General features: G+C 33.2%; 1 protein-coding gene across 1 annotated transcript; it reads left to right on the top strand.

Moving 5' to 3' along the window:
• Positions 1–20,626: 20,626 nt before the first annotated feature.
• On the top strand, positions 20,627–24,793 carry LOC112791034 (calcium-dependent protein kinase SK5). The gene is made up of 7 exons (XM_025833713.3): positions 20,627–21,637; positions 21,912–22,055; positions 22,160–22,312; positions 22,451–22,566; positions 23,598–23,765; positions 23,909–24,133; positions 24,342–24,793. The coding sequence occupies exons 1-7, from the start codon at positions 21,091–21,093 to the stop codon at positions 24,492–24,494; spliced, it is 1,506 nt and encodes a 501-aa protein (XP_025689498.1). The 5' UTR covers positions 20,627–21,090; the 3' UTR covers positions 24,495–24,793.
• Positions 24,794–26,367: the final 1,574 nt, after the last annotated feature.

The raw sequence follows: 26,367 nt of genomic DNA, 5'->3' as shown, positions 1-26,367 counted from the left end.
AAAAAAATAAAAAAATAATAGAAAAAGAAAGAAAAAGAAGAAAAATAATAAAAAGGGGACAAAATGCCCCAAGGTGAAGCTCAAATAAAAGATCAATGTATAAGTGTTGTGGAACAAAAAGAAAATGCACGAGTATGTGAAAAAGTGAGAAAAATGGGTAGTTAGGTTAGAACTTAATTGTATAGGATGTCATAGGTTAGGTGGGGAGTTTAAGCTTATCAAAGATTCAAATTTCAAGCTCACTTGACCATATATGCATCATACCTTGACCCTAGCCCCATTACAACCAAAGAAAAGACCTCATGATACTTGAATGCATGCATGAAATATATGTTGATTGTTAGAAGAAGAACAGATCTTGGAAAACATGATTAGGGGAGAATTGAGAGAATCAACCCTAAACACTTGAGCGATTAGAGTGCAAACACTTCCGGTGAGGGTTCGATGCTCAATTCCTTGATTCCCGGCTCTCACGAGCATTCCTCATGCAAAGTTGCATATATTGCATTTGATGCTTGAAAATTGGCAAGTCCTATATATATTGACCACCATCGGACCCTATATGCTTGCATATATCTTAGGAGGGTTGATTTGTTCCCAACCAAGTAGATAATAGCACTAGTCATAGTTGCATTCATATAAGTAGGTTGCACTTCATGAGTCTTATATCTTTATGATCCCTCGGTCTTTTTTTAATGTTTCTTTTGCATTTCTCTAAGCATGAGGACATGCTAGAATCTAAGTGTGGGGAGGTTGATATACTCCATTTTGAGGGTTTATCTTGTGTTGATTTCAGGGGTTTTATCAATAATTCCACACGTTTTCTACATGAAAATACAAGACTTTGTGTTCCTTTCCTAATTTTTCCTCATGAATGAAAACATGCCTATTTTGCACTAAATTAGATACATTTCTAATCTTTCCTTGATGCCATTCGATGTCGTGACCTGTGTGTTAAATGGTTTCAGAATATAGGGCAGGGACGGACCGGAAGAGAGAAGAAGGACGGGTGCAAAGGAAGGGAGCATGAGAATTGAACTTTAAAAATCTCGGCATGGGCGCGTGCGCGCACTTGATGCGTCCGCGTGGATTGAGCAGTTAAGAAGTCGAAGCCAAGAGCCAAGCCACGAGCCAGCTTGCGTAGCGGCTAGGCCATGATCTCCGATGGCGCGCACGCGTACATTACGCCTCCGCGCACATTACAAGATGTCCCGTGGACGCGCACGCGTACATTGCGCGTGCGCGCCGATGTGCGAACATGATTTTTTTTAAAGAGCCACGTGACTTGGGCATGGAGGCAGTTGGGAATCCCATTTTTGGGAAGTGCTCTGGCAGGAAAAGCTTAAGAAGACCAAGGGAACAATGGTTAAGCACTTTTAGCTCATTTTCTAGATTCTAGATATTTTTTGAGAGGATAGTTAGTTACACTTGTGGAGAAGGAGAGAGATTCAAAAGCTCTCACTAGGGTTCATCTTCATCCAATTTCTGAATTTTTATTCACTCTTTGGTGAGATCCATTACAATTCTCAATTCATTTTGTTCATGTCATAGATCTTCTTCTCCAATCTCAATTAGTGTTTGTAATTGCTCAATTCTCATAGATCTTGGATTCAACTTTGTAGTTTTGGATTTAATAAATTTCTTTAGAATCTCATTTCCATTGTTGTTCTATGTTAATTGTTGTTAGTTCCTTGTGTTGAAATAGTTTTAATTCTACTTTTTTCTCAAATTTACCATGGCTTTCACTCTTGCTCACCTTGATGAAATGCCAACACTAGTTATGGAGTAAAAGTTTCTTACTTGATATAGGGTTTGGGCCATTAGAAGAAGTTGAATAGTTGTGCCAATCGTTGATTTGGAATTAGGGATTGCTAATTGACTTGGAGTACACTAGAGCTAGATTTCTATAAGGTAAAGCTAGGACTTGTGACTCAAGTTGATTACTCTCATTTGACTCTCCTCTATGCCTAGGGGTTGACTAAATGAAGCAAGGCCTAATTGTTGTCATTATTGAGAGAACTATAAGGATAGAATTTCTAATGCCAACCCTAAGCCAAGTCTTCTAAGGATTGATTGTTTGTTTTCTATTTTGCTAAAACCTTCAAAGAATCATAACAAGGCTTTCTAATCAATAAGATGCACACTCTAGCAATTCCAAGGGAGGACGACTCGGGAGACTAATACTCTCGGTTATAGATTGTAGGATTGTTTGATGCGAAGTTTAAGTGTCGATTAGACTATACTCACGATCATATTCATCATTGAATTCTAAATCGACATGCTAAATTTCGTTTATCACTAAGATCGCATAAACAGATCAAAGATAGATACCAAGATCTCTAATACAATAGTAAAAAGTTATATTTATACTAAACTAGTTACTAGGGTTACAGAAATAAGTAAATGATGCAGAAATCCACTTCTGGGCCCACTTGGTGTATGCTTGGGCTGAGCATTGAAGCTTTCACGTGTAGAGGTCTTCCTTGGAGCTTTACGCCAGTTTGTAACTTGTTTCTAGCGTTTAACGCTAGAATAGGGCAGAAAGTTGGCGTTAAACGCCAGTTTGCGTCGTCTAAACTCGGGCAAAGTATGGACTATCATATATTGCTGGAAAGCCCTGGATGTTTACTTTCCAACGCAATTGAGAGAGCGCCATTTGGACTTATATAGCTCCAAAAATTTCATTTCGAGTGCATGGATTAATGTCTACATTCATTAATTCACAATGCCAAAAAACTTTTGTACAAGAGACGTTTCTTTCGGGCTTACTTCGTATATCCAAATGCAAGAATTAATTTTAGTTTATTATTATCATTACAATCAAATACCCAAATAACTAATAACTAAATAACAATAATAGAAAGTAGATACCTGATGACTTTACTTCCCATAGCTATAAATTATATGGATTAAAGAAGAAGATATCTTACATGGGCCAGGCCCATGAGTTCTATTATTCAAATGATTTTCCCGGACCAAGAACCATGCATTTTTCTTCAACCACCTAACATGTTCTCACAACTATATCTCACTAATCCGGTTTAGGTACAGCAAAAACAGCTCCAAGATAATAACTTAATAACTATAATAAAAAATTAAAAAATACCATGGTTCTTATATTTATTTCCATCAGCCGCGCGAAGCGCGGGCAACCCACTAGTATTTTAATATACACAAGTCAAATATCATACCAATAGTATATCAGACATTAGTTGATATACTATATCCATTCAAATAAAAAATTTACATTGCCCCTCAGAAATAAAGTCAGTTTAGAGAATTTACCATACACCAGTTAATGGTTTGCATTTTGCGCATAAATTTAGATGTCAACATAATTATTTACACCTTTTCAAACTATTTGATATAACTGTACACGATAGTTGATGTTTAAATCCTGCAATTCACAACCTAATATTTTTATACGAAGAATTCATACAAAAACAATTTGTTTCCTTTAATAATTGTTTCATTTGGAAGCAATTAGAAGCAAAAAGGGACACAACAAAATATAATGGATATTCATAGACAATAAAAAAATGTCCAATACAGATGTAGGTTGCTACTATGTATAATATTCAAAATATTGATTGTCACATAGTTATAGATAAAAAAATAAAATATCTGCAACACAATTCAACATATAGTCCAAAACATGTATATAGCTTAGTGCACTATTTCTAATGTAGTCATGACAGTCGGCCAGCTGCTTTCATATCTTTTTTATGTTTTTGGCCGAGCACTCCGAATTATATGTACCTACTCATTTATAAATGCTTGTAATTAGTTACCAACAAAAAATGCTTGTAATTGATAACATCCATTAAAGTTGGATTTTTTTTTTCAAAATTACACCCATCAAATGTCATTTAAAAAAAAGATAAAGATGAAATGAAGTACTTTTCGAATAACGTGAAAAGCATCTATCATAATGTCAGAGATAGAAACTACCATAATGAGTAGTTTTGAGTCTAGTACACAGTTTTGCAAAAAGTAAGACAATAAATATTTGTATTTATACCAATAACCTTTTCAACCATTCCATTCACCCAAAACCTAATAAAAAGTAGCAGAGTTTTCAATCATTGATAAATTTGTCACGATAACAATCATTGCATGCATGAAGTTAACATATTTTCTAATCAGGTACAAACAATCAAATAAGAAACACCTTAAGCACTCTAGTTTGTATATATATTTTTTTCATTCATGCAATATATAGTCTTTCATGTTGAATCCAGCAACTACAATGACAGTTTAAATCTATTGATAGTATGGGCAAAAAGCACATAATAGAGAGCAAAGTATATGTGACCAAGCCTGCAAATGTGTTTCCTTTTATAAAGTAAACAGTAAGAGCTCAAACTAATCTTTAATTCTATAAAAAATCTAAAAAGTTTGCATATTGCATAATATTTCAGTTTATATCTATTTTTTATTTCAAATACTTATATTTTGAAATTCTTAGTAAAATATCTCTTTAAATTTGCGTTTATTTCTTCTTCATGCATGATTGTTATAGCATGTCATATATGAATAATTTAGTTATGTAATATATATTATATTTTTTTAGATGATTTAAAAGAGTTGTGTGAAAAAAGATTGGGAAAAGAACTCATCTCTTAAAGTGATGAAGCTACCAAACAATACGAAATAAGAAGTATGTTGAAGTTGAAGGAAAAAAAAGATGAAGTTTGGTTGCAAAATGGTTGAAAAAAAGTTGTGAAGTTATGTCACTTAAAGAATGAATTTTTATTAACATTTGAGTAAAAAAAAAAAGCAAGATCTAAAATTAATGATTGAAGAATGAGTTTTTATTAACATTTGAGTAGAAAGAAGGAGCAAGTTATAGAATTAAAGGATATTATAAGAGTGTTTTAGAAATAAATTACGATTTAAATTGTGTTGCTAATGAAAAAAATTAACAGAGAATTTTTTTATAATATAAACTTCATAGCTCTGTTCTTCACTGTTATTAATAAAATTTTCCTTTGTTTCAAAATTCTGAATCAATCCGTAACTTGATTTGTCAAATGTAAAAAATATACCCATTTACAATTAATAAAATAATTTTGCCAAGCATAAAATCATAAAAGAAGAAAACTTAATTCATATAAAAGTCATTCCAAACAAAAGAATTGAATTCCATTATTTTACCATATTAAAGTTATTCCAAACAATGGAATTGAGTTTTAAATAGAAACAAATTATTTCTTGAAAGGAATAGAATTATTTTTGCATATTAAATGATTTCCAAACAAGCTTTAGGTATAACTAAAAGTTAATTCAAGATGCAAAGAATTTTGAAACATAATGGCATCATACAAAGTCAATATATATAATGTAGATTTCAACTGCAAATAATAAGAAAAAATATTTCTTTTTTATCTTACCACAAGAAGCCATCTCTATGTTAGCATGTGGATGACTTTTGAAACAGATTTCGCATGTAAGCTGGCCAGATAAGAAGACAGATTAAAATGGAATACAAATGAAACTGGAGCAAAGGAAGAATATAAAACACAATCAGATTTATTAACCAACTGTGAGATCCAAACAATTCATGTCTCACCTCTATAACATCAGCATGCCCAAATGATTGGTTTACCCACCTAGAGATATAAGAATTCACCAAAGAACTATGCAGTGATTCAGTGCAAATACACGAGCAAAAACACATCTAGAAAATGAAAATGATAAAAGGTGAGAAATAGATAAGATGAAGCCACAGATACTGTGCAGCAAATTATATGCATGGTTTGCAGCATAATAAAAACCTTAATTGCTAACAAATATTATACCATGGCCTATCTAAAAACTAAATACATCCTCAAACCCCTTTAAAAAAAAAAAAAATAAAATAAATAGAAAGTGAATATATGATTAGTTAAAAAAAAGGTAAAAAAATTTTGCAAATGTATCAATCCTCATCACTTTGACAAGAAAAATAATATAAGCTATAAATGACTTGAATTATACTCATGTAATAGTTATTTTGAAGTGGAAAAGACTAAGTCTTTTTTGCTCATTTTTACTTCCAAAAGTTTCTTCCACTCTCTCCGTCATTTTTTCCATCACCTTATAATATGGCTCTCTATCTTTTTTTTTTGTTTCAATAGTTATAGTGCTCTTCGTGGAAGGAAGCTACTACCCTCATTTGGACAAAAAGGAAAAAACTATTAAGAATCAATTGTTCTATAGTTGACATATAATTTTTCAGTAGAGACAAAATCACATATAGTAATAGAAAGCTAACTAATTAGAGTAATTAATATAACCTACCAACTAATTTTAACTTGTTAACTAACAACATATAACAAACTTCCATCTGAAATCCATGTAAGTTATTTTATTGAAATAATAGTATACTCAATATAATTAATAGAACTAAACTAATAATAGTGAGCTGGTTGTAAAGTTGTTAATAAAGAATAGAATTATTGATACTTTTTTAACAATTACAAATGTCTCAAAACTTACCAACATAAACTTTTAAGATCTTCTACTCAATAACAATTGAAATAATCCAACTTCAATGAAACAACAGGCCTACTACACATCCATGTAACCATGTAACCATGTAACCAAGTTGGCCCAAACCCAAAACAACTAACACGCTTTCAATCTCATTAAATAAACGTGACTTCCACGCATCCCATACAAACGAAACGACTACTTCATTCGTGCTTCATTGTGAAAAAATGTTCCATCTTCTTCAAAATATACGAAACTGCTCCGTCTCTTCGAATCTCTCTCAATCACTCAAACTTCAGTCATGTTCTCTGCGAAAACCACTACTGCAGAAGAATTACGAGAAGATTTGGCAAGGAACAACCAAAAAAGAACAAAAACAACATCATAAACTACCAAAGGTATGAGAAAAATCACTGTTCATTTGAAATCTTACAATGTCGCGTTTCTCCTAGTTGCATTTCAGCTTTACTAAATTGATTTTCTTCGTTTAGTAGATCGAACTATTATGAATGCATATCTACAGTATAACTAGGGTTTGGAATAAAACTTATTGTTGTTTTCATTCAGTTCAGTAGATAGTGTAACTAGCGCTTTGAAATTGGTTGTTACTCTGTTCAGTACTTCTTTTGCATGGAGAAATACTATTCTTGTTGATTAATAGTTGAAAATGATTTATTCTTGACATGAACATTGTTCGGTTCGGTAGCATTCTTGAAATACTGTGATTAAATTTTACAGTATAACTAGGGCTTTGGAATAAAATTTGTGGATATTTTTAAATTTGGTCAATTGAATTTTGTTCGGTTCGGTGGCTTCCTTTTGCTTTGTTCATTGTTTAATATTATTGTGATGGCATGTAGCAATAATTTCCTAGCTGTTTTATTATTTATCATATTTGATTATGAGTTTTGCTTCGGTGGCCTGTGGCATTTTAATTGACTTGATTAAGATATACATGCTTGTGCTTATTAGTGTATTGAGTGAAGTATTGACCAAACTTTTTCCTTACAGCAAAACAGAACAAGACAATGGCAACAATGAAGGAGAAGCCACACTATAACGTAAGCACATTAAATATATTTATCCGCTTTCATTTGAATAATATCTATTTTGTATTATAAATATATCCTCACATTCTATTTCAAAACTTACAGAAAATTCATTATTGTAGATGCCAAACAAAGACAATGGCAACAGTGTACAGGGATATGACTCAAGAAAAGAAAGATATAGTGGAAGAAATGGGATTTGGTGCCCTGGCACATGTTCCAGAAATGAATGTCTCTCATGCCCTACTGAGAGAATTGATTGATCACTTTGCTGAAGAGAAAGGATGCTTGAAAACTCTCTAGGGTAGAATATACATAACTCCTCGAAAAGTAGCAGCTGCCGTCGGCATAACCAACGGAGGTAATGCACTTTTCACTTACTGCTTATTTTCAGTTCATTGGTTTACATAAAATTAAACTGAGCCTTTTTGACTTATTTTTGCTACTGTAGGGAATCGTTTTGATGATAAGGTTGATTACAACAAACTGAATCCAGACGACAAGAAAATATTTGACAACGTTAAAAATATTTTTCTGGAAACTTTGACAAGGAATGTGTTGGATATGAGGGTAGAAGGGGAGAAAAACCGGAAAAAATTCAAGAGGACTTTTGTTATCTTCATACAAAAGTGCTTCTTGCTGCCCACAACAGTAAGTGTGGCCTCCCCAATCCATAAGCCACCGATCTTTCATGTGGACAACATTCATGAATGGGATTGGGCAAAACATGTGCTCAACTTCTTGATGAAAGGAGTTGAAAACAAGAGAAAGGGGAGAAAACAGTCTGTTGATGGCTATGTTTTTGTGTTGATATTGATATACTTTCATGAAACCAAGTTCCCTCGCCCATTCGCACCTAATGCTCCCCCAGCACCTTGGGTGGCCCATTGGACAAAGCAAATGATGCTTGAACAGATTTCTAGAAAAGCAACAGAACCATTGGTAAATACTCTACTAAAATTTCCCCTAAATTTGGTTTCAAATACTTTTAAAATACTCTACTAACTAAATAAACTTCTGTTTTAGGTTATAATTAATTTATTTGTCCTACTGGCAATTGTTCACCATATGAACCTTGTTCGGTTTGGTGGGCTCACTCCCTTTGCTTTACTTGATTGTTAGTGTGTTCAATTGAGTCCTTGTGCATGCAAAAATATTTCTTTGATCATTAAATAATTATCATGTTTTATGGCTTTTATTCAGTACATTAGTATCATTCAGTAAAGTGGGTTGTTCATGTTGATTAAATGGATGTTATTGTATTTCTCATTAAATAATTGAGTCCTTGTTTCTATTTTAGGGACTTCTGTACAAAAAAGAAAAAAAGAATGAAAAAACAAAAACAAGGAAGTTGGATAAAAAAAAGGAAAGAAAATAAAAAAGAAAATTGTCAATCTGAATTCTTCTTCGGGAGATGAAAGATTTTCCGAATCTGAATCTCAATTTGAATCCGACAAAACACCACCGGCAAAGAGAGCAAGACAAAAGAAGGTGCTTAAAAAACAAAAGCTTGTTGAGAAGAATTCACAATCAACAAGTGAAACTGAAAGCATTCCCACAGATTCAAAAAGCAAAAGTGAATCTGAAAACCAGTAAGTTTAATGTTCATGTTGATTTCATTTAACTTGTATTTGCTTAAATTTGTTCTTATATACTTGTTTTTATGTATTGCAGAGAAGAAGAAATCGAAAAAACCGGAACAAAGAAAAGAAAATAACTATCGAAGGTGGTTAAAAAACAAAAAAAAAGGAGTCTGTGCCGACAGATTCAGAGAGCACAAGCAAATCTGAAAGCCAGTAAGTATTGTTCAGCAAATGAATTTCTTTCAGTTCGGTCGTCTTCTAATTTTCGGTTATGCCTTTTAATCGTTTTTGGTTCGGTGCTGTATGTCAGTTTAGTTGAATTGATTGTTATTTTCTTGTTCTTGCTTATATTTTTCTCGGTTATAAATTAGATGTGTTTGTCTGTCTTGTAGAGAAAAAGAAATTGAGAAAACATCCATAATAAAAAGAAAACAACTGCAAAAGGTGGCAAAAAGAAAACCCAATCTGATAAGGAGTAAGTTTCTTGAATCATATTTTCTTTTATTGATATTTTCATTTTAGGTGTATTGATACTTATTTTATGAACTTTCAGAACTGAACAAGCAAAAGACAATGCTGCAGAAAGAAGAGGGCAAGCGTTGGAGACGATAAGAGAAAAGAGATAAAAAAATGACGGAGCTCAGTCAACACACATTGCTCCAGATCACTTTGCCTCAACAGAGGCACAAAATGAATTCTCTCAGACGTAAGATTCAATTTTTTATACCAAGTTCTTTTCTTTTCTTTGCTTACTTTTGCTAGAACCTTTTGTAATTCCTCTAGATTCAATTAATAATATTTATTTATCTTGGTTAGACTGCCAACTGTAAATCTCGAAAGTGAACTACTCTTGCAGACTCAGGAAAGCTCCGCACCATCTGTAAATGCCCAAGACAATACCAGGTTTGTTGCACTCTTTACTTTCGGTTCGGTGGTTTTCAAAAATGAATTTGATGTGTTTCTAAACCTCTGCTTTTAATCTTGGTTTCTAATTTTAATTTGTATCTTTTTCTTAATGAAAAATACCCCAGAATCCATGGAAAAATATTTTAGAAAAAAGAAAATCCATCCAAGAAAGACTTTAAAAAGTCCACGAGTGTAAGTTAAAAATATTTATATTACTCTATCAGATTTAGGTAATCAAATTTTGTTTAATTAATCTCACGAAAAACGTGTTTAAATGTCACTAGTGCTATATCCAATTCTGACCTACAAATCATTCAGGTTCAACAAGAGACTCATTTTGAACCTTTGAAAATGTGAGCTTTTCAATGTGCAGATTCCCGTTTCTTAGAAAAAATTCTAATTATTCATCATTAACTTCTTCCTTGTTTACATTCTTTATAAATCCTCTTCCATTGTCTCTTCCAAGTTCTCTTCAAGAAGAGTTGATCAATGATGAATTTATCTATGTCCCTCTAGAAAGTCAAACACAACAAACCTCTGATAAAGAGTAAGTTTATAAATATTTATTCACCACATGAATCTTGTTTGTTATTTATTCGCCACATGAATCTTGTTTGGTTCTGTGGGCTTGGTAATTTTAAATCATTACTGAAATATTTGTTGTTTAATGCAGCAGCCCTCCCAAACAACAAGAAGAACCTGAATTGTAAGTTTTACCATTATTCACCGCATTGCTTAATTTAAGTTCAGTGGATTTGGTTATTTTAAATCACTTGATAGATAGTGTGTTCAAGATTTAGGGTTATTTTAAATCACTTCAACATCTATTAATACAGCAGCCCTCTGGAACCACAACACCAACTCAGCAAAGAAGCAACAGTGCAGCAATCGGAAGAAGAAGTAGATGTTAATGTGTAAGTTTCACTGCTTATACAAATCCCAATAATTTCACTTCACTACATGTTTTAATTGTAAGTTTTATCTCTTCTGTTTCTTACAGCTGCCCTCCGGAACCTCAAAAGCAGGTTGTCGAGATATCTTCACTGAGGAAAACAGAGCCAAAACCTGCGTTGTCTCTTACGAGTTTTGTTATTGAAGAATTATTGAAAGATGACTACTTCTATGAAATTTCTGATGATGAGTAAGTTGCACATAAAAATTCATTTTATTAATTTTAATGGGTTATTTTTGAACTATTATCTGTTTAATGCAGCAGTCCTGTTGAAGAAGAACAGCAACCTAGCCAAAAGGAAGATGATATGCCATCCTTTAGCTTTGGGATAAGTCTACCAGCATCTCAACCAACTCATCCCTCTGAGCCGCCTGTTTCACAACTTGAAATTCTGGTAGAAATGGTGGTAGATGCTGGAGTGACGACACCATTAAAGTTTGCTGAAACAACAACTTCCGAGCCACCCTTACCAGCTGCTGCAGTTTTAAAAACTTCGGAAAAAAATAAAAATCTCAAAGGAGTTAATCGAAAAGTGTTATCATTGGATGACACATGTAAAAAAGACAAAAGATAGTAGCAACAAATATGATACAATATTCGTCTTGAAACATGAGGCACTTTACGAGGGGTTAAGAGAATATTTCATGTCTCTAATGCCCAAAGAACAAGTGCATGCCACGGTAAATTCTTTCCCAATTGCATTAATGTTAGTGATTTTTCTAAACACTCTTATAGAGTATATCTCATAAATTTTCTACTTGTGGGTGGTCAGTATACATAGCATAAATCTCAACTAAATAAAAACTCGTCGATATTAGAACAAATATACATTGTGCCGCTGGATATTGTGGTAAGCTAAATTTCTTATTCTGTACTGATTGCTGTTCGGTTCGGTGGGAATGTTCATATTGATTCACCTGATTGTTATGTGTTGTGTTAAGTTCTTTTCCATGAAGAAAACTTTTTTCATCATGATTGAATATTTTTCAGGTCATATTCAGCATATGAATTGTGTTCGGTTTGGTGGAAATTTGATTTAACTGATCTTTGTTTTACAGAATTTTATGTTGGGAACACATGGCATAGAGTACATTGATAAAACGACAAACAAAGCATACCTGTTTGATATTGAGCAGTATGCCCACCACCGCCAGTTTCTTAACAAAAGAAAACTTGCTTCGTATCCATTTGTAAGTTGTAATTTCTGAAAATTCTTCAATAATTCTCTCATTTTGTTATTTGTTTCCACTGAAATATTCTATCATTTACCCACAATTCAACTATTTATGTCAATTTGCAATGGAGCTCATTGGTGGTTGTAGATTGCTGATGTCAAGAAAAAGAAATTCTATGTGCTTGACCCTATCAATAAGTCGAAAAAATATATACCTGAATCAAGAGTGATGCTTAACAAATTTGTTGTAAGTTATTTTTCTTGTAAATTATTCAAATAATTTAGTACATGAAATGAGTTCGATTCAATGTTGATACTTTTTTTTTTATTTTTGTGTCCCTTTCAGGGATTAATAATTTCTCAGATGAGGGTTTACGCTAGGGCGGAACCCTTAATGGAAGATGGGCTGGAAAAAGAAGCAGAGTATATCCAATTGAATGGTCAACGTACAGAGTAAGAATCTTTCTCTTCTATAGTGCTATATTTAATGTATTTTATTTTGTATACTATTAATCGTATTATACTCAATTCTTGCTTAGCTATGATTGTGAAATATACATCATGAAATGGCTCGAAACAATTGATCTATGAAAGATCAAAAGCAGGAAGAGATATAAATATAGAGTTTGGACACAAGTAAGTACTTTTTAAATTAATAAACTTCTTTCTTTTCTTATTTCAGTTGGGTTCATTTGTTATGTAACTAATTTCTTTCAATTGAAATGTAGGAAGAGATTGATGACTTCAAGTACCAATATGGTCCAAATCTTTTGTTGCATGAAATGAACAAAATCAGAGAGCAAGTGATTTGGGAATCTGAAGCAATAAGACTGCCAAAGCCATCTGCTGCTCTTTCTAGCCCTTATTGTAAATTCACATCTGGGGATTTAGATAGTAAATAGGATATACTGTGATTCACTGGTTGTATTTGACAATATTTTGTTTAACTTGTTTAAAAAGTAAACAATGCTTCTTTCAATGTATATATGTGAATATTAATATAAATGCTAATCTATGTATCTAATCTTAATATCAATATTTTTTTTCAATGTATTCAATGTACTCATCTGAGATGTTAATTTATAAATCTCTTGGAACTGTCTGGCTACTGTTTTATTCCAAGTTCTCAGTGATTGCAATCAGTGTATTTACCAATACATTAGTAACACCAAAAAATACAGTGAACCAAAATTAATACACTGGCCAAACTGAAAGTTACAAACAGACAGTAGAGAAATTCTGAGAGCTAATTACAAAAAAATATTTCTATCAGTATTCAGTTTCAGAAACACCTGAACCCTAAACCCTAAACCCTAAATTCTAAACCCCTAAAACCCTAAAACCCTAAATCCCTAACCCTAAACCCTAAACCCTAAACACTGAATCCTGAACCCCTAAACCATGAACCTTGAACCTCTAAAACCTAAACCCTAAACCTTAAATCCTAAACTCTAAACCCTGAACCCTAAACACTGAATTGTGAACCCAAAAACCCTAAACCCCTAAAACCATAAACCCAAAACCATAAACCCTGAAAATCCATCCAAGAAAGAGTTTTAAAACTCCACCAATATAAGTTAAAAATATTTATGTTACTCTTTTAGATTTTTTTAAAAATTTTTGTTTAATTAATCACACGGAAAATGTAACTAGCACTACATCTAATTCCCGTTTCTCAAAATAAATTCTAATTATTCAACTTAGAAATTAATACACTAGACAAATTGAAAAACTGCATATATCAATATAGAATTTCACAAAAAGTGACTATTCATTAAAGACTAACAACAGTAAAAAATTAACCATGCTATAACCATGGTGAACCGAAATTTGCTCATGGATGAACAAAAATTTACATTAATAAAAACTAAAACTTGTACAATCCTCTCTTGGATAATTCATATCTGGTGCATTGTAAAGAAAAGAGCTTGACTGAATCGATGATCCGGAGTCTAAAAGGTTCAACTACAAAAGACATAATTAATTGTATATTAGCAAAATGAACAATTGAATTTTTAACTAATCAAAAGCAAGTCAATTTTACCTCGCTTGGAGATATCTTTTTATTTTTCTTCATGGCATTTGAGATATTTTTTTTCAGGTTTGATCCAAGTCTGTTCTTGGGCTGACCTCTTGTTTTGACACGTGGTAGGCTTTGAAGGTTATTCACATTGCTTAATGTCGCTTCTTCGTGGGTTAACAAACTTTTTCCTTTGCTTCTCTCTTAATATTCTTCCATCTCCGCCATGACCTTGTCAAATAATAGAAGCTAAAAATGTGCCTCTATTGCTGATTTTGTTGCGTACAGTATCATGGTATGAAAATCTGCAGCACCGAATTCTCTCTCTGCTTGCTAGGCAATTGTGATATTTCTTCACGAATTGTCTCAAGGAGCTATTCCATGTGATGAACTTGTTGAAAAATGAATGCATGCTCTCGCTCCTTTGTGCGCTTCTCATCCCGGTCCAAAAGTGGTGATCCGGGCCCGTATTGGGCCTAAGGCCCAACCCATTCTCATTTAAAGGAAGGAGCTCAGCTGTTTTTCTTCTTCCTCAAGACAAAATTCATGCTGCACACTCATGGAAGGAGAAGGGAGAGTTTCCAAAACCTAACCTCACACTTAATTTCACATATCTTTTCACTCTGAGCTCCGATTGTCGCATCGTTTACGGCCATGAGTCCGTAGTGACGAGCTCTACAAAGCTCAGTACTCCATTAGGTAAGGAAGCCACATTTTCATTTTCAATTTATCTTCCCTTAATTTTAAAAATCTTCATGTTGTGAGGTATTGAGATCTTTGAATTTTGATGTTATAGGATCCGATTAGCTTGAGGAATTAGCAAATTTTTGTTAGCTTGAGACACGATGAAGGTGAGAAACCCCCCAAAACCTAGTAAATCCCTTGAGTATATGTGTTAGGTATTGATATTTGGTATATAAATGTGATAATATATGTTAGGTAGTGTATAGGTGAGATTGGAACTCATTTGAAGAGATTAGAAGCTTGTTTGAGCCTTAGATATTGAGGTTTCGGTATTGGAGGCATGTGACCTCGTCAATTTGAGTGTTTTTGGCTTAGGGGAGAAATCGGCTAAAGTATGATTTTGGTTTCTCGTATTTAATATATAATGTCTTGTAAAAACTTAGGCTAGATTACCATAGGATAGGTGAAAATGGATGAGTATGTTAAATACTTAGTACCTTTGATGTTAATTGTTGATATGGATTGAGTATTTGTTGGTGATTATTGTTTATGATGAAAATAGGTTGAGCATTGGTTTAGTGATTGACGATGGTGATGAAAATAGAATACTAGATGATGATTTAACGATGATTGACAGGGTGTTAAAGAATGAATGTGTGTGTGTGTGTGTGTGTGTGTGTGTGTGTGTGTGTGTGTGTGTGTGTGTGTGTGTGTGTGTGTGTGTGTGTGTGTGTGTGTGTGTGTGTGTGTGTGTGTTTGTGTGTGTGTGTGTGATGAATTATTGATGATCTTGTTGGTTAATTGAAAAATTATATATAAGATTGTGTAATATTGAGGTATGGTTGATTGTGGTAGGATGTGGAGATTGTGGTGCTGTAAATGGCATGTTGTGGTACTAATTGTATGAGTGGAGTGTTGGTATTGAGTTTGATTTTGGTGAAAATAGAGGTTTAAGAACTTTTGTGAAAACTGATTTTTGGTCGAACTTTGGTGAGTCATAACTCGGCTTTCGGACCCCTAAATTATTTCAAACTTATTTCATATGAAAATTGGGTTCGTGAAGTTTACGCTGTTCGAAGAACGGATGAAAAATATTTTAAAACGAAAACATTATGCTCGTCGGAAGTTCGGAGTACAAAACTGAAATTCTGCAGCATTCAGCATTTTTGCCACTCTGCATATCTTGCGTATGCGACCACCTACACGCGACGTGACCAACCCTTTGGGTTGGGCATCTCACGTACACAAGCAAAGTGCATGCGTACGCGAGCAAGAAAAATACGCCCACGCGTACGTGTGGCCCCTGAAATCAGCAAAGTGAGTTTTGTGTTTTAAAATATAATTTTAAACCTCTAGAACTCTATTTTTACTCTTTTAGCCCCTAAACCTTAGTTGTATGCTTAGTGATTAGGTGAAGTTAGGAAGGAATGGTAGCTTGGAAGAGAAGAAAGCTTGAAAATACGATGAATCATGGTTGAGAAATGTGAAAGTGTTATGTAATTGAAGAATATTTGGCCATAATGATTATGAATGGATATGATAACTAAACTTTGATTGGGATGGTTGATGATGATGATTATGTTAGGTTTCTCTCTGTTGTAAGGTGTGCCAGACACTATATACCATGAGTATGACGACACTATATCCCGAGAGCGTAGCGGGCGCTATATCCCAAGAGTGTGGGAGCACCTTACCCTGGAAAGTGTGTCAGGCACTATATCCCATGAGTGTGACAGGTACTATATCCCGAGAGCGTGGCGGATGCTATATCCCAAGAGTGTGGGAACACTTTATCCCAGAAAATGCGACGGATACTATATCCCGAGAGTGTGACAGGCACTATATCCCGAGAGTGTGACAGGCACTATATCCCAAGAGTGTAGAGGCATGTCAGAGAGATGATATCCGGGTTAGCTATTGGGTGTGTCAGGTTCTGGCAAAGTAACCGACACGTGAGCTCACGGCTAGTAGAATAGACATACATCATATGCATATGTGTGCTTTGTTTGATTGTGCATTAATTGGGCTTGCCTATGTGATTATTATGCTTACCTGCTATATTTGCTACCTGCTATATCTGTATTCTACTTGTGTTTGCTTTGTCTGATTGTTTGTCTATGTGGATCTACTAGTGTTTTGGAGGACGGTGGAGGAAGGATAAATAGTTGAGGATTTTAGTTAGAATTTGGTTAAGTTTAAGAACCTTAGAGAACCACCCTGATTTTATAGTTTCTATTTTAGTTCTTTAAGATTTATAATTTGAGTGTCAGCATTCTAGGATTGCCTTTCGATTTCCCAATACCTTATATCTTATGTATGCGACACCTTTACTATGCTGAGAACCCCCGGTTCTCATTCTATACGGATATTTGTGTTTTTCAGATGCAGGTCGAGAGGCACCTCGCTAGGCATCTGGAGTTCTCTGCAGCAAATTGAATCTTTTGGGACATTATTTTGTGTACTGTTTATATATGACCATATGTATAGAACTCTCCTAATGACTTGTTTTATTTTGTGCCTCTTAGAGGAATATGGAGAACTAGGGTGTCTTATGTATATTCTGGGTTATGGGTTTGATATATATATATATGTTTGTAAATATTCTCCGGCCAGTCTTAGTTTCGCAGGTTGAGTTAGGAGCTTGTTATTTTGTACTCTTGACCCTCTGTTCTCATGATATATATTATGAACCTTAGTTTTCTTTGTACGTAAGTAATCCTTATTCTTGAGCATTGCGCTTTTAATTTTTGCGATTTTGTTTTACTTAGCCTTCAAGACTCCTCGTATATTATATTTTTCAAGTATTATACATATATATATTTTACTTTTAGAGGTTGTAATACCTCACCACCTCTGTCTTATGACTTAAGCATAAGATTCTGTGTGGTAGGGTGTTACATCTTTTCTTTCTTGTTTTACATTATCAAGTTTCTTATTTTACTCTCTTAACAAGAATAAAAACAAAAAATCAAACAAAGTAAAATAACATATGATGATATAAAATTACGAGAAAATGATGAACCTACATTCATTCAACTAAAAGAAAGAAAGAAAGATATAAGAAAAAAAAGAAGAAAAAAATACAGCATTAAAAAAGATATTTTTGTACTTTTGTAGCAAAATTTCGGTATCAAAATTAAGAAATTTATGTATTTTATTAAGAAATGTTGGTGTATTTTTATTTTGATAAGTTTTGCATAATTCAAAACTCTTCCTCTTTCTCTTCCTCCTCCTCATCTTGTGTTGCTTCTTCTTCTTTTTCATCATCATCATCTTTTTTTTTTCTTATTCATCTTTTCCTTTTTGTTTTACCTTCTCAAGTTTTTTGTTTTACTCTTTTAACAAGAATAAAAACAAAAAAAATCAAATAAAGAAGAAAAAATACATAATGCTACAAAATTATTAAAAAGAGGATGAACCTATATTCATTCAACTAAAAGAAAGAAAGATATAAGGAATAAAAGAAGAAAAAAAATGCAACATTAAAGAAGACATTTTTATGCTTTTGTAGCAAAATTTTTATGTAAAAACTAAGAAATTTATGTGTTACCGTTAAGAAATTTTGATGTATATTTATTTTGATAAGTTCTGCATAATTCAAAACTCTTCCTCTTTTTCCTCCTCCTCTTCGACTGCTTCTTCTTTTTCATATTCTTCTTCTTATTTCATTTTCTCATAATTCTTCTTGTTTTACTCTTTTAAGAGGAATAAAGTTAAAAAAAAGAAGAAAAATCAATGATGCAAAATTAGAAGGAAAAAAAAAAGAGGAAAAGAAAAACTACAGCAATAAAAGAATGACGATGGAGAAAAAATACGCGAAGAAGAAGAAGGAATGTGACGAAGAAAGAGGAATGCGAAGAGAAAAAAGAAAGAACACAATAAAAAAGAAGGAACACAAAAAGAAAAATAATATATTTGCGTTAGTGAAGCACGCGTGTACACACTGCGTATAATAAAAATGATTTTTGTTAGTAAATATTAATGCAACTAACTTGCGTTGATCAAATAGCCAATTCACTCTTACGACAACTCATTATTTAAAATATGTAAAATAAAAGATCATACTTTATTAAACAATTAAAAAATGAGAAAATCTACTTCTACCAAAAAAAATAGATATTCATGCAAAATTAATATTATATAATATATAAACAAACATAAATAATTAATTATCAAATTAATTATTTATATAAAATATATATTAAAATATTAAATACATATTAAAAATAAATTAATCAATATATATTTATACACAAATTCATTTTGATTGATTTAATGAATTTGAAGATAGTAAATGTTATTAAACAAATACTTTGTAATATTCAATTTTACAATTTTTTTTTTAAATTGAATCATAACGATCAGTCTTTTCTTTCTTAAAAATATCTTATTAACAAATCTCATTTCTTAAGAAGGGATCATTCATTCACTCATTCCTGAATACTAACTGAATGTGTCACCTTCATCGGTTCCAAACTTCCAATAAATCATGTTCTTCAATTATCGATTCCTGCTACTAATACCATAGCAGAAAGGTGTACCCACGTGCTTGAAATTTCTTTTATTCTATTAGTTTTCCATGAGGGATTATGCAAAAAATTCCCATTATGCATATTTTAACTGGAAAACCGTATTGTTATTGGTCATACGTACGGTCAATTCTTTATCTTTGTTCATGCATGTGGTGGGGAGAAAAATAAAAGAACAAAAAGAAATCATAGTATTTGTTTGGTCACTTTCTTTGAACTTAATTGCTAAATTGCATAGCGATTATGGTATAGTACTGAATAGCACGTGACTAAGCCCGCAAATCACTAAACAGTGCAGTATTTAACTAAGATAGAAATACAGGTACAGTTAATGAAATTAATAGTTAAAAATTAATAATTTAATCAATCTATCAAATTATTCCACCAGCTTCAACTATCAATACAAAATATTAACTGTTCCACTATTAACTAATTATTGTCTCTATGAGAAACCCACTACAATTCAAAATACAAGTCTAACAAAAGGAATCAACAAATAAACAAATAAAATCAAAAGACAGTATCTGACTCAGGCTTTTGTATTCATTCAACAGGATATGTGGCCAATTCCATCGCATGATTCATCCTTCATATACAATTTAATTAAAATAATTATTTATAAGATTAGATTAAAAAGAATGGGTCTATATAACGACATTTCTCATAATAAGTCGAATGAGTGAATGACTCCAAGACTAGGCAAGATGACATTGCTATGTTAATGTTACGGATTTACGGAAGGTAGAGAGATATATAGCAAGATAGGAAAAATTGAAATTTTTATAAAATTAAATATGTAAAATATAAAATCAAAGTAAAATTTAAATCCTAAAATTATTTGATTTGATATAATTTTGATAAAATTGATTTATTCATTTAAAATTTTAATATTAAAATTTGTTTAAAAGTTAAATGGAAATTCAAGGTATTACCATATATAAACTTGTATAAGTGTATAAAGTATTTTTATAAGTTTTTACTTTTTTATTTAGTTTTTTTGAAGGTTTCAACTTTCAAGTGGACGAAGAGATGGAGAGAGGTTTATCCGAAACACATCATCAATGAATTATTTGTCCACACCAAACTTTCAAAGTAGAGCCCATAGAAATAGACACGAAACACAAGTGGTAGAGCAGAGAAGCAGGGTATAATTTCATTTGAGGAAATTCCAAAAGTCTACAACTCGTATTTGACCAATTCAATGAACAGCAATTAAAAATCTTAAAGCTCAGATTTTATTCATGTTAAATATTTTATAGCATATAGTGAGTTCAAAATTAAATTCCATCTAAATTAAAACTAAACATTGAAATACGCTATTAAAAGCCATCCAATACAATGGAAATTGATGAGATTAATTAGAAATATAATCTTAATGTTAACATTTGATTTCAGTGCATCAATAATTTATTAAAAATAATATTTACCTATGGCATTCATAACTTTTTTTCTTATTTTATCAAGAGAGAGAAAGAAAGAATGAGCCAAAAAGGGAAAAAAACATGGTGTCTGCGGAAGCGCAAGAGAGAGAAAACACAATAAACATGCTCACCGCTCACCCATTTCTTCACTTGTTCTTCTTCTTCATCTTAGTCTGAGTCAAAATAGATAAACATTGCACAGTAATAATAACAGTACGGAAACGAAAACTATCTGTGACACAGAATCGATTAAAGTTCATCGCTTTCTTCTGTGTGTGTGCGTGTTCCAGATCAGGCAATGTCGAAAGCGGGAAGCACAGCGGCACCGTTGAAGCCAGCGTGGGTTCTCCCACACCGAACCCCGAGGCTGACGGAACTGTACGCGCTTGGAAGAAAACTGGGTCAAGGTCAATTCGGAACAACCTTCCACTGCACTGAAAAGTCCACGGGTCGCATCTTCGCCTGCAAGTCCATCCCAAAGCGCAAGCTCTTCTGCAAAGAAGACTACGACGACGTTTGGAGAGAGATTCAGATAATGCACCATCTTTCAGAACACCCCAACGTGGTTCGAATCCATGGCACCTTCGAGGACAGCCTTGCCGTTCATCTCGTTATGGAGCTCTGTGAAGGCGGCGAGCTCTTCGATAGGATCGTTCACAAGGGTCACTACAGTGAGAGACAAGCAGCAAAGCTTATCAAGACCATTGTTGAGGTTGTTGAATCTTGCCACTCTCTTGGGGTCATGCATAGGGACCTCAAGCCTGAGAATTTCTTGTTCGATAGCGTTGACGAAGATGCTAAGCTTAAAGCCACAGATTTTGGATTGTCTGTCTTCTATAAGCCTGGTGGGTTCTCTTGTCTTATCTTTTCTAAACATTTGGGTAGTAATTATTTCTGTGTTCTCAATTGGATGAATTCGGGTGAATCTGGTTATGTTCTTGGCTGTAGTTGCTCTGTCCAATGAATTTGGTGTCTACAGACATCAAATCTTTTGGCTTTCTATCTGATGCAAGTTTGGGTTTATTTGTTTAACAAATCATAGATATGCAATCTTGTCTTATTGCTATGATTTGAATATGCTCTACCTCTCATGCCTGATGAAGTGATATAAGTTTTCAGGTGAATCGTTTTGTGATGTTGTTGGGAGCCCATACTATGTTGCACCAGAGGTCTTGCGCAAGCATTATGGACCAGAATCAGATGTGTGGAGTGCAGGGGTTATTTTGTACATCTTATTGAGTGGGGTGCCACCATTTTGGGCTGGTAGGTATATGCATATCAATTTGGGAGCATCAGGATTCAGCTTTTTTCTTCATTGTTTCTCCTTTTATCATTTGCTAATATTGTTCTGAAAATTTCACCTTCAGAAACTGAACCTGGGATCTTCCGACAGATTTTACTAGGAAGAATTGATTTTCAGTCTGAGCCCTGGCCTAGCATTTCGGACAGCGCCAAGGATCTAATTCGGAAAATGCTTGATCAAAATCCAAAAACCAGGCTCACAGCACATGAAGTACTTCGTAAGTCTAGTAAATTTTATGGTGAACCGTTTTCATAGCATGCTGAGTTTTTCAGCACTAGTATTTCAAATAGGTTAACAGCTGTTAAGATTTATACATATTACAAGTCTGTGAAACTACCATTCTTCTTTGTTTCAGGCCACCCATGGATTGTTGATGACAACATTGCACCAGATAAACCTCTTGACTCTGCAGTTTTGTCTAGACTGAAGCAATTCTCTGCAATGAATAAGCTGAAAAAGATGGCTTTGCGTGTAAGGCTTCTGTGTACCTTTTCCTAAGTCTAGATGAGTTCTTTGTTCTAATAATCACTATGAATACCCCAGTCATCTGCTTTTCTAATATAACAAAAAAAAATGCGTGTTTTTTTAAGGAAAAAAATTTGATACTGGGTTAAGAAGATTTCAAAGTGGTATTTCAGGTCCTCTGAAAGGCTGTTATTGTCATATTAAATGAATTCTTTTGAAAAAGACCCATAAAAAAGTTTCTCGATAGGATCTTGCTATTCTTATTTTGAGCATTATACATGAATGTCTCACATGGCTGTAGGGGGTTTCTTAGATCGGTATATGGGCATTTTGTGCCTGCTGGAAAGGAAGATGCCCCCCATCAGGGATTAAATTTCTAGAAAGACAGCTATCCCTTACGGCCTTACCTACCCTTTAAGTTCAAGGAATGTGATACTCATTTTTCAAATGATACATAAGTTGGCTGCAGCATTAAGTTTTTAAAGATATTTTCTAATACAAGGATTAGATGCATTGGAAATTGAAAATTCAACATGTTTGGACTGGAAAAATCGTATTTTATCCTAATGATTTTCTTGACAGCTTTCATCAATTAGATCCATTTCATAGATAGAGAAGCTGTTCTTCACTTCAAAGTTCAAAGCCTTCAAAGAGTCTAGATATTGTTTACTGAATTTTTTATAAGCCTGTAATACATGCCCTTTTGGATTTTCATTTCTTAATTTTGGTTCTCACTTGTGAATTCTGTCTGGTATGAGTATTGGATGTGGACTATGGGACAACCTGATTTCATATAATTTTTTACATTACTTTTTATTCACGAGTCCAAAAATTGGAAGACAGGGCTTGCTCTGGTCCAATTCTGCAGGAACTTGAACTTATTCTTCTCATGCAAATTTTGGTTGTTGCTAAGTAATTGAATAAAAAAGTTGGGAAGCTAACATGAGTCATGGGATCATGGCTGGGAAGTTAAAGTCATTTCTGCTTATCTAATCCCAATACCAAACAGTTTAACAGCTTTGCTTGGTCCTTCCTAGGTTATTGCCGAGCGGCTTTCTGAGGAAGAAATCGGTGGCCTTAAAGAGTTATTCAAGATGATTGACACAGACAGCAGCGGAACCATAACATTTGATGAGTTAAAGGAAGGCTTAAAGCGAGTAGGATCCGAACTTATGGAGTCTGAAATCAAGGATCTGATGGATGCAGTAAGCTAAAATATTTATTTTGTATACTTTTATCTTTGGATTAATTTGTAGTTTACTCCATTTTGATGATATGATCTTTCTTCGTCTTTGCCTTCAAATTTTGAATTTGCGCATAGAATATCTTATTATTTTGACTGTGACAGGCGGATATTGATAAAAGTGGGACAATTGATTATGGCGAATTCATTGCTGCAACTGTTCATTTAAATAAGCTGGAGAGAGAGGAAAACCTTTTGTCAGCGTTCTCGTATTTTGACAAAGATGGTAGTGGCTACATAACCATTGATGAGATTCAACAAGCTTGTAGGGACTTCGGTTTAGATGACATACATATTGATGACATGATCAAAGAAATAGATCAAGACAATGTAAGTGTTGTTTTCTTTCTTACGATGTCTCCTCTTTTGTTATGCTAGCTTCATCATCATAATCAGCATGTATAGTGCATGCTCCAAGAATATTTACATCTATTTATAATTTTAAATATGTTTTTAATTATTATGAACAAAGATTTGGCAAGAACATACTAGTATTTGTCATACCAACTTAACTTGTTTGGTTTTGTGGTGGATGCAGGATGGACAAATAGATTATGGGGAATTTGCTGCGATGATGAGAAAGGGGAATGGAGGGATAGGAAGGAGAACCATGAGAAAAACACTCAATTTTAGAGATGCTTTTGGATTAGTAAGCAATGGAGCCAATCAAGATATTGATGGTCACCTTTAATATTTTATTTGTTGACAAAAAAAGAAGAATATATATATATATATATATATATATATATATATATATATATATATATATATATATATATATATATATAAATTGACACAAGCATAATTTGGTGCCTTCTGACCAATTCTTGCATATTTACTATTATATTAGTAGACTCATATTTTTAAAGAAGTTTTTTTAAAATGGCCCATCCAAAGAACAGAAGATACTTAGGTGTATGCTTTGCGGACGTTATAGATGCTGCCTCAAATCTCAATCGTTTCAATAGTATTTTTTATTATTCTAAGTTCTGATAACTTGTGTACATATTAAAGTGGGTTCTTTTACTTTTATAAAAAGAAAAAGAAGAGGGTTCATAATATTTTGTGAATTAAATGTTATTATATGAACATTTAATATCAGTTCATTATATTATTCTACTACTACGTATGGTAATAGCATAATTGAAATTATGAATTGAGATTTTTCTCTGATATTATTTGATCCGATCCTCCATGGATAACGGTGAAGACGGGATGAGTGTCGGAAGGATAGATGTTTAGTTAAAGTCGTTTTCTTCTTTTTGCTCTTAGTCATAGCATTCATCATTCTGTGGGATGTCACTTAAGAATCTCTAATAGCTTTCTTCCAAATCATGTGGGACAGCTACTTTTACTAATTTTCAACGAAAACATAATGGAATCTTTCTTCTTCTTTTACTCTTTTTTCTTTTTCTTTTTTTTTTTCCCTCTTTCACGTGCCCATTGGCCGTAATCCATGTAATGAGAAAAGAAAGAGAAAATTATGGAGCTTGCATGTGTAATGCACAAATGTTTGGAAACTATATTTGGTTTACATTTTTATTTTTTATTTTTCTTTTTCAGTATTTTTCATTTTTAAAATTTTATAAAAAACGAAGTAAAAATAAAAAATAAAATTCTATCGTTTTAATTATTTTGTTTTCTTTAAAAAATAAAAAATACTAAAAATGAAAAATACAAATCAAATATATTCTAAAACCCTCAATCTACCATGAAGACCTTACTAAGTACTAACTATCCTAATATTAAAGCCAGCCTAAGTGAATAAGACTCAACTTATAAAATTCAAGAGTTTAGATCTATTACACCAACTTACATGACTTGGTAGGCTCGAGTTGCATATAGAATCTTAACTGTAATGTGCATCCCAATAAATGTCTTTACTATTTTAAATATGGGATCTCAACAACCTTTAAACAAAAGAGAAGTAACCATCCATTATTATAGGTGGATAAGTTATAGAATGATAGCGAGACTATCACTCTTACTTTATAAATACCCCATTATATACAGGTATTTCTCAACCCTAATTCATAAAAAATTTATCTAAAACCCTTTGTTAACTTAAGTATCAGAGAAACTTATAAGTACTATCCCCCATTCACCATCAAAGACCTCGGACGACTTTGCCTCGTTGAGAAAGATGTTGGGACCTTCACCAGAAGAAGTTTGGACCTCACATTCAGCTAACACTTACATCAGTTTCAAGTAATTCTAGGAACACTGGCTTCGTTTTCGAGAACCTAGAAGTCAGCACGAAACCATGGCAAAAGAACAACCGGAATACGGATGAACAACCTCTGATTTAGAATCCCATAATGGGGAATGTTTAAACAACGATTGAGCTCTCTATATACCCCAACATTTAGAAAGGGGTAAAGGTCTGGCTAACAATGGAGGAAGAAGCGACTTAGGAGGACCAAGGTTGGGATCTCAAGTTCACATACTTGAAGGATTAGGAAACAGAGAGGCTATAAAAATCATGGGACTGGTTCACGAATATCAATGTTAGTTAGAATAGCCTGAGATCGAGTTAAAGTGACAGCATGAGTTTGAACGGTTCC

Source organism: Arachis hypogaea, chromosome 3, assembly GCF_003086295.3.
Source record: "Arachis hypogaea cultivar Tifrunner chromosome 3, arahy.Tifrunner.gnm2.J5K5, whole genome shotgun sequence".
NCBI classification, from domain to species: Eukaryota; Viridiplantae; Streptophyta; class Magnoliopsida; order Fabales; family Fabaceae; genus Arachis; species Arachis hypogaea.
This window is presented reverse-complemented; position numbering and strand designations above follow the sequence as displayed.